Source organism: Acanthisitta chloris, unplaced genomic scaffold, assembly GCF_000695815.1.
Source record: "Acanthisitta chloris isolate BGI_N310 unplaced genomic scaffold, ASM69581v1 scaffold2596, whole genome shotgun sequence".
NCBI classification, from domain to species: Eukaryota; Metazoa; Chordata; class Aves; order Passeriformes; family Acanthisittidae; genus Acanthisitta; species Acanthisitta chloris.
This window is the reverse complement of record NW_008678515.1, coordinates 9502-24663: the sequence shown is the minus strand read 5'-3', so window position 1 is coordinate 24663 and position 15162 is coordinate 9502. Positions and strand designations below refer to the sequence as shown.

Here is a 15162-nt window from a genome sequence, read left to right as displayed (position 1 = left end):
CTGCACTGCTCTTCAGTTCCTTCTCAGTATGTCACCAAACCCTACAAGCTCAATGCCCAGTTCTGATATCAACTGATCACAGACTGCAACCACACTTTTTGGCACTTCCCCATTCTAGTCAAGCAGCTCTAGATGTCTTCTCATGCAACTTCCGGCACAGGAACCATGAAAATATTCCACATCAGAACAAGTCAGGCACATCCATTACTCTGATAGCCCCTACATCAGGAGTCACAAAGAGGAATTCACTGTGGAACAACAATGGCTTTATCACAGCTCCCCAACTCCTTGTTGACTTTTTAACCAAATACCATTAAGGCATAACCACAAGGGATGATGCAGATTCTTTGCAAAGCATAAGATCTGTGACACACCAACAGAGACACACAGAGCTTAGGTTCTTACCTCACCACCACCAAGACTGAAGCACAGACCAGAAGCTGCAGTCTGTTTCCACCATGAAGGAGGCACACTTGAATTTAAGGCCAGTGCTATATAATCCAGTCTGAAATATTTTCATCCACATTAACTTCAAAATCCTAGAAGCCAACACGATGGTGAGTGTTGGGATGGATTCTCTCTTCCAGGCACCAGACAGATAATTCCACTGACAGATATTAAAAAGGCATAACTGGAGAATTACCAGCTGCTAACTTCCCTCTGGGATTGCATCAAGTCTTACAATTGGATCAATAAGATACTTAAAATCCTAACTAAGGGAGGCAGAACAAACAGCAAACTGAGCAACAAATAAATAAATAGAAAGTGGTTTCATCAGTTTATTGCTTTTTGCTGGGATTAACAGAGGGTCGAGTCTGTGCAAGAGGACTCAATGCAACACACGCTACCATGAAGAACAAGGTTTTATCACAGGTCAAAAAACTGGTGAGAAAACAATCCAATCCTACATCAACATACTTTGAGAATCTGACAGATTATACAGCATCTCCAAAAGGCTATTGGCATTTACAGTAATCAACTAGATTTTTAAGTTGCTGAATAAAGCAAACTGGTGAGGGACCAAGTGCACAGAAACACATACTTTTGGTGTTTTCAGGACATCCTCCCACACATATGTTCTGAAATTTTCCAAAATTTCACTAATACCAAATGAAATTAAGGTATTTTGCTTCCAGTTTAAATACCAGGATAAAATAATTAGCACATTTTAATATATTAACTAAAAGCTATTGGTATAAAACTCTTCACACATGAAATATTTTTAAATTAAACAATATATTATACTTACAAGAAAAACATAGACTAGAAATTTATTGCTAATATAAAAATGTGGGTTATCCACAGATGAGGAGATGAGATTAGTGTCATTGCTGTGAACACAGACAGTACCAGAGAGCAGAATTTCTAATTTTCAGATTTGCTCACCATTCACAACTGGCTTCTGAAGATATGTAGGTATGTGGGACTTAGAAAAGATGAGGTCCACAGCTTCCTTCAGAGTTATGCTTTATGATCTGCTGTCATTTTATTGCCTTTTAGTATAACAGTGACAATCAATCCATTGCTCCTGGACTCTAACATTACCATTCATTAGATCTTTTCTCTGTGGAATAAAAAAAACCCAACCCCAAACACGACCACCCTAACCTTGCATTTCCACATTAGTGTTTTGAAACTTTAGATCTGCAACTACATTCATATCTTCACCCATAACAAAAACAAGTGGGAACATTGACCATGTGAGGCCATGATTATGAACATTTGTAGGCCAACCTTTGACTGATTTGCTAACAAGCTTTCACTCCCAAAGAAAGCCTCTTTCACATACCCTATATGGACTAAAAACACTAAGTTTGGATATTCATTTTTATTTTGTTCCTGGCAGAGTAGTAGGTATGACTGTTTGCACTGAGTAGAGATCTGCACAGCCCAGTTCCTTTGCAGTGCACTGATTTCCAGTCACAAGAACATGTATCTACAGTTTTCTTTTGTCTTTTTGAAGTATGCTGTTTACAGCAGTTCTCTAGCTTGCTACTAGATCATATTATTTTCCCAAAGTGATTTATTCTTAACTTATACACACTTACCCAACTGCTAACTTAGAAGTTGTTAGGGGGAAACAACTCTACCTTTCCCTTCAATTAAACAGTCAACACTAGAGCTCATAAGGATTATCAGCATTGCAAACTACTAAGGTGACAATATCTATAATTAATAACTTAGGGATCATAAAGTAAACCAATAGAAATTGTAACCTAGTCATAGATTCCATTATTGCTAAAGAGTTCATGCAAACTAGTGTTTTATAGAACCAGCAATCCTCAAGTCACTCAAAAAAAAAAAAGGGGGGGGGGACAGATTTTATATTAATGCCACTTCTATAATCGGGTAGCTGAACTCTGCTGCAAATCAGCTAGTTAGAAACATTTAGCTGGGTCATCAAGAATAGAAATGACAAGTGATCTGGTTCAGGTGAACATGTTCTCCTGGCTAAATCCTCTTTCCAGAGTGCTCTGGTGCCCATCCAAAGGTGCCTCCTTACAAAGCAGGATTCTGATATGTTAAAATGCATCACTGATTTTAGTATCAGTCATGAATGCCAAAGTACTACTCACTTGTTGCCACAACAGTTCCTTTTCCTTCAGCTCCACTCCCACATTCTCCTTCACTCCAACAAAACGTATTAGCACAAAACCAAAAGAAAATTAATATTTGAGGGGGAAACTTAATGCTCAAGGTCAAGAAATGACAGACTTGAGAAGCATATGCCTTTCTTTTCATGGCATGCACGAAAAGGAGTCAGACACCAAGAACTGGATCAAGAAAAACAGTAGTTCAGTGGAAAATAACTCTTGTTAGATGCTGTTAGACAATTCGGACCAGTGATCTGTGTACCATATACATCTGAAAACAAAATAATCTGCTTTTATTCAGACAAGTTAAAATGTTAAATACTTTAGAGAGAACTCTTTCAACTCCAAGTTGTATTTACACAGTTACTCACAAAAATGTGCAAAGTAAAATCTGACATCAAAATAACTTTAAAAAGTCCAACAAATTGAACATGGCATTAAAAAAGGCAGCAGAGATTCCATGTCCATTTTATGCACACTTCAAAGAATTACTTAAGACAGTGAAAAGGTTGATCCAGCTGAACCTCTGGAAACTTCCCAAATCCAAACTATGCTGCGGGTCAGTCACTAGCTGCCTTTGCTGCAGAATTCACAATGTATCCCACCAGTGAGGTCTTTGACAACTTTTTCCTTGATCAGTTTTTGCAGGAACTTTGTTTCACTTGTCACATTGTGCATAGTTTGTCCGTTCATGGCAGCCATGCAGAGGTTGTTGTAGTAGTGCAAAGGTGTGCTGGGCTGATCCAGGTCATACCCAAATCCTGCTAAGCTCACTTCATCACATAAATGTGTGGCCAGAACAACTGCTGTGACCCCAATTGTAGGTACATTCTAGAAAGTGGGAAAAATAAATTCAGCTCAAACATTGTCCTTTACCAGCTTTTACAAACATTTTATAAAGATGGCTTTACCTATTCCCTCTCCTCACTTAAAAATGAAATCAATTAAACTGTCAATTAAAACTAAAATCAATTGTAACTAAAAATCAAAGAAATGATCAAGTAAAACTAAAAACTTCAGAGTGAAATACTAACAGAACTTGAGTATCTGTCTTTAGTGAGGCTTTTGGCTGTCAACACTTTTTTTTTTTTGCTGTTAAGGAAAGATACCCCATTACCATGTAGTTAAACTGCATGTGAACCCTCATTCCAAACACTCAAACTCCTCCTGACACACAGTTAAACTTGACACTTCTTGATCTACAGTTATTTCAGTCTTAAGCATGAGGCTCTCTAACAGTATTCTCAAGAACATGAATTTTCACTGAACCACCTGTGAAGAAGGCAAATGTACTACAATACGGCTAAGGCACATAGCTTGATACATTTATTTTAGTAAATAAATGTGAGATCCTTCAAACATTTGTGCAGTAACATTAACATCAAACGCTTTCACACAAAAGGTAAAAAGATGATGGTTAGTCATTTCTTTTCATAGTTCAAGAGAACTAGTGACATCCAATTTCTCAATTAAAAATAACAAAAATGCAGTGTGTAATTAAACCAGGCAATTCATCACTTCATACTACTACTGGAGCAAGGTCATGGAGGGAGGGTATGCCCATCAGTTGCTACTGAGCACACTGGCATACATAAGCATTCCAGCAGCTGGAAGGTTGCTTTACACTGGCCTGGGTTTCCAGACTCTGCCTTCCCTGCAGCTGGAGATATCTGTCTACAGCTGATGGCTGGTTTGGCTTGACAGAGCTGTTCTTAACTCAGGTACCTAACACACATCAAATGTGTGTTTCTGAGTATTTAACACAAGTCACAAAGATGTGTGAGTGAACCCACTCTACTGGAGTAAATTTATAGTTACACAGAATGTTAAGGGGTTGGAATGGACCTTAGAAATCATCTAGTCCCAATCCCCTGCCACAGGCAGGGACACCTCCCATCAGACAAGGTGGCTCAAGGCTTTATGCACCCTGGCTTTAAACACTGCTAGGCTGGGGGCATCCACAACCTCCTTGGGCAACCTGCATCTGAATGCCATTTCCTGTCAGCATGGATAGTCATAATACCTCATCTAAAAACAATGAGATTAAATCCTACAGAAGAATATACAATAATTTTTGAAAGCATATTCATTTCCCTATGACTTGAGACCAGCTCTGAAGCTGCACAGAGAAAGTAAAAAGCCCAAAAACTTTTTTCAGTTTATTTTATTTATCTTGCATTTTACAGTCCACTTCTGGTAAAAGGAAATTTCTTACCTTATCCCAACCCCAGAATTTTGATCGAGGCTCAGGGAACTGTAAAATGTCCAAAGCTGTCTCTTTGATGATAACTGGATTCAGAATCCGAAACTGCTTTGATGAAAAAGGAATTTTCTCAGCAACCTCCTTCCAAAAGAACAGTCGCACCCACAGAGGCTAAGAGAAATAAAAGAACATAGTCCAACAAAGCGAAACTCTGAGACACACTGTACACAAGTTACAGAATTCACCAGTGACTCTGAAAAATTCAGGAAACAGTTTATAGCTAAGGTTGTTCAGAAATACCAGTGTACCCTCTGAAGTGACTGACCCAAAAGAGAAAAACCTTCAAAGGATTTGGATTTGAAGAGAGGACTGCAGAGGGAAAAGTTGTTTCCTGGGGATATTTGACTGCACTTTGTATTAATCAGTCAACATATCCACCAGCACCCCCAGGTTCTTTGGCCCTTCCCCAGCACAACTAAGCAGGCAGAGAAGGGAACCACAGTTTTCCACAAATGTTAACCAGGCATTCTGAAGTAAGCACTGGATTTAAAACAATTTTGCTCAGGCTTTGAAGTGAAGAGCTGTTGTTTGACAACATCCACCTAGTGATAAATTTAACACTTGAGAAGAAGATTTACAAGGGACTCAACAAGCCAGATTCTGATCTCACACCACTGCAGTCAGAGACAGGCCAATGGAAAAAAACAATTCTACATCACACTCATTGCACATGTCTTTCCATACAACAGGTAACATTAAGCAAATGATAAAACTGATATAGCTGCAACACAGACCCACAGTTTTTAAATAGGCTTTAGGGTACAACTCTACAGCAGCTTAGGCTGATCAAATACAGGTTGCAATGGTCCTGTCTTCCCACCCACATTCTGAACCAGTTTGCTACAGTACCAATGCCTGCACAGAGAGCAGAGACAACTGAAAGCTCACTTTTGGAAAGACAAGTATGTTTGCAGTCGACAGAATGGCTGAGGTTGAAAGAGACCTCTGGGATCAAGTAGTCCAACTCCCCTGCTCAAGCAGAGACACCCTGAGCCAGTTGCTCAGAACCACATCCAGATCCTCTACAACTTCCATGGGCAACCTGTGCCAGTGCTCAGTTACCCTCAACATAAAAATGTGTTTCCTGATGTTCAGTGGAACCCTCTCAGTCCATGTCCATTGCCTCTGGTCCTGTCACTGGGCACCACTGAAAAGAGCCTGGCTCCATTCTCTTTGTACCTCCCCTCAGGTATCTATGTACATTAATAAGGTTTCTCCCTGAGCCTTCTCCAGACTAAACAGTCCTATCTCTCTCAGCCTTTCCTCATAGAAAAGATGTTCCAGTCCCTTAAGCATCCTTGTGGCCCTTCTGTTGACTCTCTCTAGCATGTCCATTCCCAGGGTAGTTGCTGGCTCTCTGCAGCAGCAAAAACAGAGCACAGAAGAAGGTGGGAATGTGTAGATCTGCTCCTAAGCAAAAAAAACCAAGTACGTGTACTCGTTTCATAAAGCACATAGCTCCATATTGTAACTCACTAACAGAGTTAGTAAAACTTGTAAAGGCAAGGAAAGGTAAATGTGCTATACAGTGTGTAAGTAAACTGTATACTGAAACACTAACTTTTTTTGTGTTTGAAATAGCTGCTATAAAACCGAGGACGGCACAGACTTCAAAAAGCAATTAAATCAGGGACCAAAGTTCTTAAATTTGCACAAATTCATGCATTCAGGAAAACCTCCCCTCTACAAAATGTGCTCAGTTTATTCAAAACAAGGCAATATCCCTGCACATACTCTCTGGACTGAGGTAGTAGTAGACAGTCATGGTCAACATGAAACAGACCTTCCATGTGATCTCATATTGTAAAAACCACAGGGAATTTGGAGTATCTAAGTTAGTATATATCAAACTATTAAAAATTGACAGGCTTTCTCCTAAGTATCTCTCAATAATTTAGAGTACTTGTTTTCAACCTGCAGCCAAAACCTAGCTACTGGTTTTCAACTTGTAGAAATTATCTGCCTGCAAATTGAAAGAGGTGGAAGCCACAGGTTCAAAGCTCATTTGGAAACATGAAATCCTTGTATCAGCTCCTTAGGAACCCTGCACTTAATTAAATATTCAGTGAGAAAAAAGCAACCTCTTAATTTTATAACTATGGACAAATCTTCAGTGACACGTTAACTGCATGTATGCCTGTTGTAGCAGCACAGACTTCAGCTGTTTTTTAAACAGACTGGCATTCAAAAATCTAATTTCTGTTTCAGGCTCTACAAACTTGAACAAGTCACTCAAACCTAATGTGAAATGAATTCCACTTTAGTAAACACTTGGTATCTCATGTAGCTTTGTGCAAACCACCAGTAGGTGCAGAAAAAAAAAAAGAAGCATAACTGCCAGCATGGGGCTTCAACATGAATACTGGTCCAACTGTAACTAGGAGACAGAGCTAAAAAAAAACCTCATGAAGTTATATAAAAGATCCTCAGCGTAATAAAACAGAAGGAAGGAACACATCAATCAGCTTCTTACGCCTAACAAAACAAAGAAAAATACAGGTACATAAGACTGTCATATTACATACCAAGGTTTCATTTTTTACTATTGCTTCCAGCCAGTTGAAATCAACACTTTTAAACAGAACAGTCACAAACAAGCTGCCAGGAGGGTACTCATGTTCAGCAAGGGGAGCTCCTTCTGGGTAAGTCATCCGGATAGTCGTTTTGTTACCAACATGCTCTGTGTATCCTTGAACTGGTGCATCATTTAACCTGGGGAGAAAGAAAAAACCCACAATGGAGACAAATTATATTTAATAAATACAGATTACAATCTCATTAAAACATCAGACACTAAGGAAAAACTTGTTATTTGACCCATAGATTTTTAACAGAGCAGAGTGCAGTGTTTTCTTTGAATCTCCATCTTCCTTGCCTCACACACTCTCCCAGCCCTTATCTTTGGAAGGAAGCCAATTCTATTTCTAGATGAACAGGCACGAGCACAAAACTTCAAAAAGAAAAGTTTGAACGGAAAAGTAACTTAAAACAGCATTGCAGAATTCCATATTCATTGTCTTGTGTCAGCTCAGAGAGGCTTAAAAGAGGAACGGGAAGAAAACACACACAAAGTTGCTTGCATTATCCTTTACATATGTATGTATGTATGTATGTATGTACACACATATACACAAGACAATCCCATGAGCATTCCACATAAAAAAGGCATTCAAATCATCCCTCCAATGCAGTGTGGTGTATTCTGTGGGTTTATATCATTCCAGCTCACCAAAAATTTCAGATGCTGGCACACTGCTAACAGGAATAACATCATCCTGCTTTCATCTGTTCTGCAGAACAGTGTAAGTCCTGCAAACTTTTCTATATCCAAAAATCACCCTCACGCTGCCAGCCCTAATTTCAGAGAACAGCTAATGCAAGATCTCTGCACCTCCACATGCTAAGAGGTTTGTTTACCTTTGTGTAAGAGCTATTGACTCAACGAAATCTTCCCTTTTTAAGAGGAGCAAGCCTTAGTTTACAAAACAAGTTGGGAAAATGTTTGTATTAAATTTATTTGTGACTTTACATGATTCAAAACAAAGGAGAGTTCAAACAGTAATGTTCAGAAGGCACAAATACAGAGTATGTCATCCAGATGTTAGAAAAGATGGGCAGTCACAGAAAGCATGAGCTGACCTTGCAAAGACAAGAAAGATAAATGTGTTACATGGTGTGTAAGCAAACTGTCTACTGAAACACCAACAAACTTTGTGTTTGAAATAGCTGGTATAAAAAATCCTTCAAATAAGCACACCAACTAAGCAAGGGGGAAAAAAAAGCAGAAGTGAGTCCTAAAATCATAAAGTTTAAGCTCTGAAAGCTTGAACATATGAAACCAGGATTGCCTGCTTGTCTATGATTTCACTAGTTTCTATCTCATTTCTACCCAAGCTGGTTTTCTTTTGTATCTGAAGTTCACCAATAATTACACTGAATTCCTGTCTTCTGAACATGACACTTTATTCTGCTCCTCAAATTCCATCAAATCATAAGTAAATTTCTCAAAAGCATTATCATAAATAGTCCTGTAAGTTACATAAATGTTGGTGATACTCTCCTCTTAATAAAAAAAAATTATTAATTTTGGCTCAAAGTAAAGTAATGTTGAAGTACTTGGAATTCTTAAATGTAAAGCACGTACCTTATAACAATATCAAACTGATTCAACAAATGACCCAGCTCTGATCCATGAAGAATTCCACCACTGCCAACAACAACACAACGCTTACAGTGTTTTGACTTCAAATACTCTGGTAAATCATGCTCAGGTAAGAGTTCAAGGAGATTTTGAAGCTTATCAAAGAACTTGTGAAATCCAAACGGAGGCTCATATTTAAATAAAGCTTCATCTTCATCTATATTTTTCCTTACAAAGGGAGATATGTCCATGGTATATTTCTCTGCAAACAACTTCCCCATTTCTTTCTTCACATAGGAAGGTCGGCACTGCTCCTGCAGCACAGCACTAGCATACTGCTGTGCTCTCTGAAACAAAACACAGGATTCCAGGCAGGAAAGTCAGCTGCAGGCATGGACAAAGTCTTCTTAATGCAACCCACCAACTGACCACCAGCAGCTCAGCAAACACAGAGGTTTAAGAAGCAAGCTTAAACATGGAAGTGCAACACATTTTAAAGCATTCACTCAAAATCAGATATTACCAGCACAGGGTGAAGGAATGTCTCACCACCCAGTCACAACCAGATATGAGGGTTTCTACAGAATAAATTAGGCTAGTAGAAGTGCTAAGTGAAAATGAGTCTTGTAAGAAATTTGTACTATTTTTTACAACAACAATAATAAAAAAAATACCCGAACAAAAAAACCCAACCAAACAAAAACCAACCAAACAAAAAAAATATTAAAAAAAGATCTATCCACCTAATTCAGCAGCAAGTGGAATTCTTCTCCACTGCTTAGCTGTGTGCCCCAAGTTCTGCCTGTGGTAGAATTCTGCCAGAGACAAATCCACTGGGAAAATGTTCTGTAAAACAGCAGCCCGGACTCACTTACTAGTCAGAGTGAAGCAACACTTCTTCCGTAAGTATTGCTAAAGTGCTATTGCTAAGGACTAAAACACAACTTTCAAAGGACTGCAAGGTGGGGGTGTTTTGGGTCTTTTCTCGAAGACTAAGTCACCAAACTAAAAGTCTACAGCTCCATATTGCATAAAAAGATTAACCTGCCAGAAGAAACTACACATTGATCCATCTCATAATAAAAACAAAACAAAACACTACTCATGTACATTTTTAGAAATCTGTAGTGGAAAGTTGGTATCTGATGTAAGGAAGAAGAGAAACAGCAAAGGTATTATTTTTATCAGTTAAATCCTTGATTGTATGTTCTCTTCTCCAATGAACTCTGATGGTTTTTCCTCCACTGTAATTAAAAAACCCATAAGCAAACACAGGTGTTAGAGATTCAAGACAGACACTTCCCGTTCCTTAACAGTACAGAACTGAACTAGCACTAGATGTGAATCTGGGTGCACAAGGAGGGAAGCTGTGTTGCTTTTTCATCTTCACTTTTTTTTTTTTTTTAAGCCAAGGCTGATCTACAGAACTGCCTCAACCACCATTATGAAGGTTTCTGCAAGTTTTTGCAAAACACCACACTGGCCAAGCGTGACTAAGCAACTTCATGCTTCATACTTTGTTGGTAAGAGTCAGTCCATCTTTGGAAGAGCCTCATTTTAAGGCTGACAGTTATGCATCTATCAATAAAACTTGATGCCATTCACTTGACAATTGCCCCAGTTTATAATTACCTAATACCTAACTAGATCAAGAGCAATGCTCTTTCCTCATCCTGCATCTAATATAAACAAAATGAAAACAAAATAAGACAGCAATAAACAAGGTCCATGCAATCTTTAGGTTTGCTTGGCTTAATGTGTTTGGTATTTGGAATCTAGAATATATTATTGAGAAAGTAAGTCAGGTGAGAAGAAAAGGGGAAGGCAAAGAAGCTCAGAAGGGGAAAAATATGTACTGAAGATGATGGGAGGAGAGGGAGAAAGCACATGCAGTAATGCTAAGATGAAACTATCTTAAATCAGGACTCCTCTAAGTTGTGTCTTGGCATTGAAATATTCAAAGACAGAAATGTAACAGCTCTAAGCCAGTTAGTGCAAACAGGTAAAGTAGCAAAGGCTTTAGTGGTATCTGTTACAGCAGCTTAAAAGCTACATGCAAAACTGCAATTAAAGTACGTAGCTGCCACCTTAAAGGAATAGATGAAATAATAGCTGTAAACCTCCTGCACATCTATCCTGTCATTCCAAAAACATCTGAGCAACTCCAAGGCAAAGCAGAACTGGAGGACTGGCTTAAGTAAAAAAACCCCTTTGGTTTAATGTGTTGGGTTTGGGTTGTTGGTGTTGGATTATTTTTTATATTTGCATCAATCTTCTGATCACCAGTGTCACCTGTACTGACATAATAATACAATGACATGTCCACTTCAAATGTTAATGTCACAGCTGAACAATTTTACCCCTAAAAATCCAGTTTCTCCATGCACTTCTGTTGTCACTCCACAAGAACAAAAATCAGAAGTTCTATGTCATGAAATGAAGTGAAAATATATCTTCCCTTACAGGATAATTTCAGCCTTCTAGCTCTTTATTATAGAGCCCTATAGCTCTTATATTGTCAATTAATAACTTTTTTAAGCCAAGTGGGGAAACAAAAGCCAAAAAATACCAACCCTTACACGATCGAGGTCCACATACTGCATTTTTGTTCTGTCACATTCTTCAGGGCCAAAATGTAATTTGAGGATATAAAGGAAGCACCCTCCAACCACAAACAGTGCAAGAATTCTAAAAACAAACAGGAGGGTGAGGGGTAGGAGAGAAGAACAAAAAATATTCTTTTTTTCAGCATTCAGACAACAATTACATCAATATTTTTAAGCAGATTTATGAGAGCTGAAGAACTTCAGCTGAATACTTGCATTAGAATCAAGCCAAAAAAATACATTGATTTGTTCACTCCAAGTCATTCACAACTCTTCAGAGCTATCTGCAGGAAAGTACGAACCTATAGAGATGCTTCGATAAGGAAAATATTGCATGTTGATACTCTGATTTATGCAGTTCTGTGCCTGCATCATATACTTTAAATGCATCTCTGAGTCAAACAGCTTTCCTCACATAAAAAAAACAACCGTGACTTTTGTTTTCTTCTTTAAAGGGCAACTCTATCTTGAAATACTTATTTTTGTGCAAGCTAAGAAAAAAAAAAAAAAAAGATTAAACCTGAAATTGCATGATTTTGGGCCAATGGCCACCACTGAAACAAAACTTTCAACTCACTGGCAAGTCTGAATGAAGAACTTAGATGCTCGGGTTTATATTGAGAAGACGAACTTAGTTATTTACATGCTCAAAACATGCAGAGGAAAGAAAAAAAACTCCAAACTTTAAAATTGCATAATATAAGACTATGTGTATTTTTGACCTATTAATTTCTCATTCCTAAGGAATGCTACTGTCAATGTCCAAATGGTCACTTGGCTCATTTCATGTCTAAACTGATCTGTAAAACAATTAATCATTATTTGGTTTGAGTTGTGGTAGTTGCTCAAGTATGTACTTTGAGCTTTGTAACTGATTTTTATTTCCCATTGTTTCTCAAGGACTGGACATTTGTTTAAATATCTTCAGAAAAATACACAATGTACAGTGTGTCCAGTCCTTCTTAAAACCCTTGCACATGAAGTTAATACAGATTTCCAGTGTTTTTATTTCTTTTAAGTTTGTACCATATAGACTAATACACGCAATCCTGGCACTCAGTTTGCAGTACACACTGCAAGCAAGGTGACCACTGGTGAAGCTGCACTGCTGTCACTCCTCATTTAACTAAACTAAGTTTTGCACTGATAGTGAAGCTGCAACCGTGGGAAATCAGCCAACACGCAGAAAGCAGAGGATTCATAGATGAGTGGAGCTGGTTTTCCTGCACAAAAGTTTATCAAGTATCCCCAGATTCAGCTGGGGCTGCACCATTCAGGTGCTCAAAACACCTGTGGATGTAACAGTTTGTGTTTAAGATCTAAAAATTCACATAACATCCCAGTAGTGAACTTTTTTTGGCTTAAAATATGGCTCTGGATGTACATGAGTAAACATTCAATTCTAATTTGATGTCAAACTATAAACAATAGAGTAAGACTTTTGATTTAGCACTCCAAAAGTCTTCATAAACAAAATAACTATGAGGAAACACATCCCCAAAACACCCACTCAGCATCCACTGGCCTTCAATTCCTTCAATTATCAGGTTGTACAAAAGCCTTGCCTTTCTTACTTATCTGGATACAAAAAAAAAAGATTAGAAATACTTGTGAGCAAAGTACTAGGATCCCACATTGGCTTGGGAAAACAGGTACTACTTTGAGCGAGCTTAGGCTCCTCAAAGGGTCCTTGGTGCCCCAGAGAAAGCTGTGTGCTTAACCCTGCATTCAGTTCCTCTGGCAACCTCATGCCTTGATTTCTGCATCCTTTTGGCAACTGTTCATGCTGTGGAGACAGCAGTGACCTCTATGTTGCTGTGACAATGACACTTACTTGCGAGTACCTTTTAAAAACCAGCTTGGTCTCCTCATCTTCATGGGCAGCTACCTCACACCATTGCACAGGAGGTGAACGATCACTTTTCAGCTTCACAGAGTTATTGTCACTCCACATTGCTGTAAAAAAAGAAAGAAAAAATTGTAACTTTCACTGAATTGATAAAAGTTCATAGGACATCCATAGACTGAAAACTTCTGCTTCCCAGAAAAGACTATGATGCTTAGTTATGGTGTCAGGAACACCGAATTACTCCTGACCTCCTTGTGATCAAGCACATACTCATTTCAGTTGCACCACAAGGACACAGTTCTAAAACCACATGCATGTTGCCAGGTCCTGGGTTTTGCATTCTTCATAAGCCTGAAGTCCAGTGATTGCAATTACATCAGTTACTGTCAAACACTTTTGTTTGATCTGGTCAAACAGACTCCAGACAAAGCAGGAAGTAATCTACATAGTATGCTCAGGGCATTTAGGATCCCTGAATCAAAAATAAGTTCCTGCACTACCCTACCCTGCAGGCTTCAAACATTCACGCTCCCAGCATGCAGAACCTATAACAAGCCATCCTCAAAACTGGAGCCCACATTGGAAATCAATTCCCCAATTTCCCCAAGAAGATCTCCCCAACAGGTTTATCAACCTATCTCATTATCATTGTTCCGAATCCACCACTGACCTTTTCAGTAGCCCCAACAACACGGCCAGCAACTTCAACAGCAAGCGCCAAAGACGGTGTGAAGGAAATTTTGCCTGGCACAGGGCAGGAGCAGGAGACTGCCAGCACTAGGGCAGTTTCTGTGCACAGCAGCAGTTCCTCTCCAACAAACACTGAGAACCCAGCAGGAGTACACAGTGCTCCCTTACGGATGGGCAGGTCACTGGCCATGAGCTAACAAGAAGCAAATCACATTGCTTACTGTGTGAAAGCTCCCACAAATGTCTATCATCATGCTGCAAGTCTGATTTTGGAAAGAAAAATGCAGGCTGGCACACCAACTTCTCACAGGCTGCTGCCATTAACCAAAGACATGACCAAACAAGGGAACACCATGCCAAGCCTACCCATGCAAGCCTGCTGACTTGCCCTGAAAGGAGAAAGGACACAGGCAAGCGTTCTTCCTGTCCTACCCACCTGAAGCAGCACTCCCTTTGATCAGCCAACCATGCAAGGGTGCAGCCTGCCCCTCCACAGTGGGTGATTTCAGCCCCCTTGTTCCCTTTGATCTCAGTGCTTAACCGTCTCTGCTCTCCTCTACAAAAGTGTTCATCTCTTCTGTTCTCTTGCCAAGAGCTCTGTCACAAGAACCATGTTAAGGGCTAAGGGAAGGGTTTTAGCTAGGGATGATCTTTCACCTCTTTTTATTTTATATGGTGCTATGACCCATTTGAACCAGACTGTATTGCCACTTCAAAACACCATTTGTTTGCACAGACAATTGATGTCCTTAAACACCAGGATGCAGGAACTGAGGAGACAGAAGCATCCTCTCCAGATCTCAAATCCAGGTCACTGAAATTTCAAGGATATCTAATCCAGAAGATGACTCATGTCAGCTTCTTTGCACAGTCTCTCAGTAACAAATTTGACGTATATGGTAGAAGGTCAAGTGCCAGAAGTAACTGTGAGATAGGATGGGACAAGGAGACAAAGACCAAGAACAGCATCTGAAGTCCTTTGAAGAGCAGAAAACAGTCAAGTGATGATTTTATGGTCA

The 15162-nt window shown here is 39.2% G+C and overlaps 1 protein-coding gene across 1 annotated transcript; it reads right to left on the bottom strand.

The window, feature by feature from the left end:
* Window positions 1-3099: 3099 nt before the first annotated feature.
* On the bottom strand, window positions 3100-13563 carry ST3GAL5 (ST3 beta-galactoside alpha-2,3-sialyltransferase 5). Its single transcript, XM_009076899.1, has 6 exons — window positions 13439-13563; window positions 11572-11686; window positions 9002-9345; window positions 7383-7569; window positions 4810-4968; window positions 3100-3425 (listed from the first exon to the last, which is right to left on the bottom strand). The coding sequence occupies exons 1-6, from the start codon at window positions 13480-13482 to the stop codon at window positions 3162-3164; spliced, it is 1113 nt and encodes a 370-aa protein (XP_009075147.1). The 5' UTR covers window positions 13483-13563; the 3' UTR covers window positions 3100-3161.
* Window positions 13564-15162: the final 1599 nt, after the last annotated feature.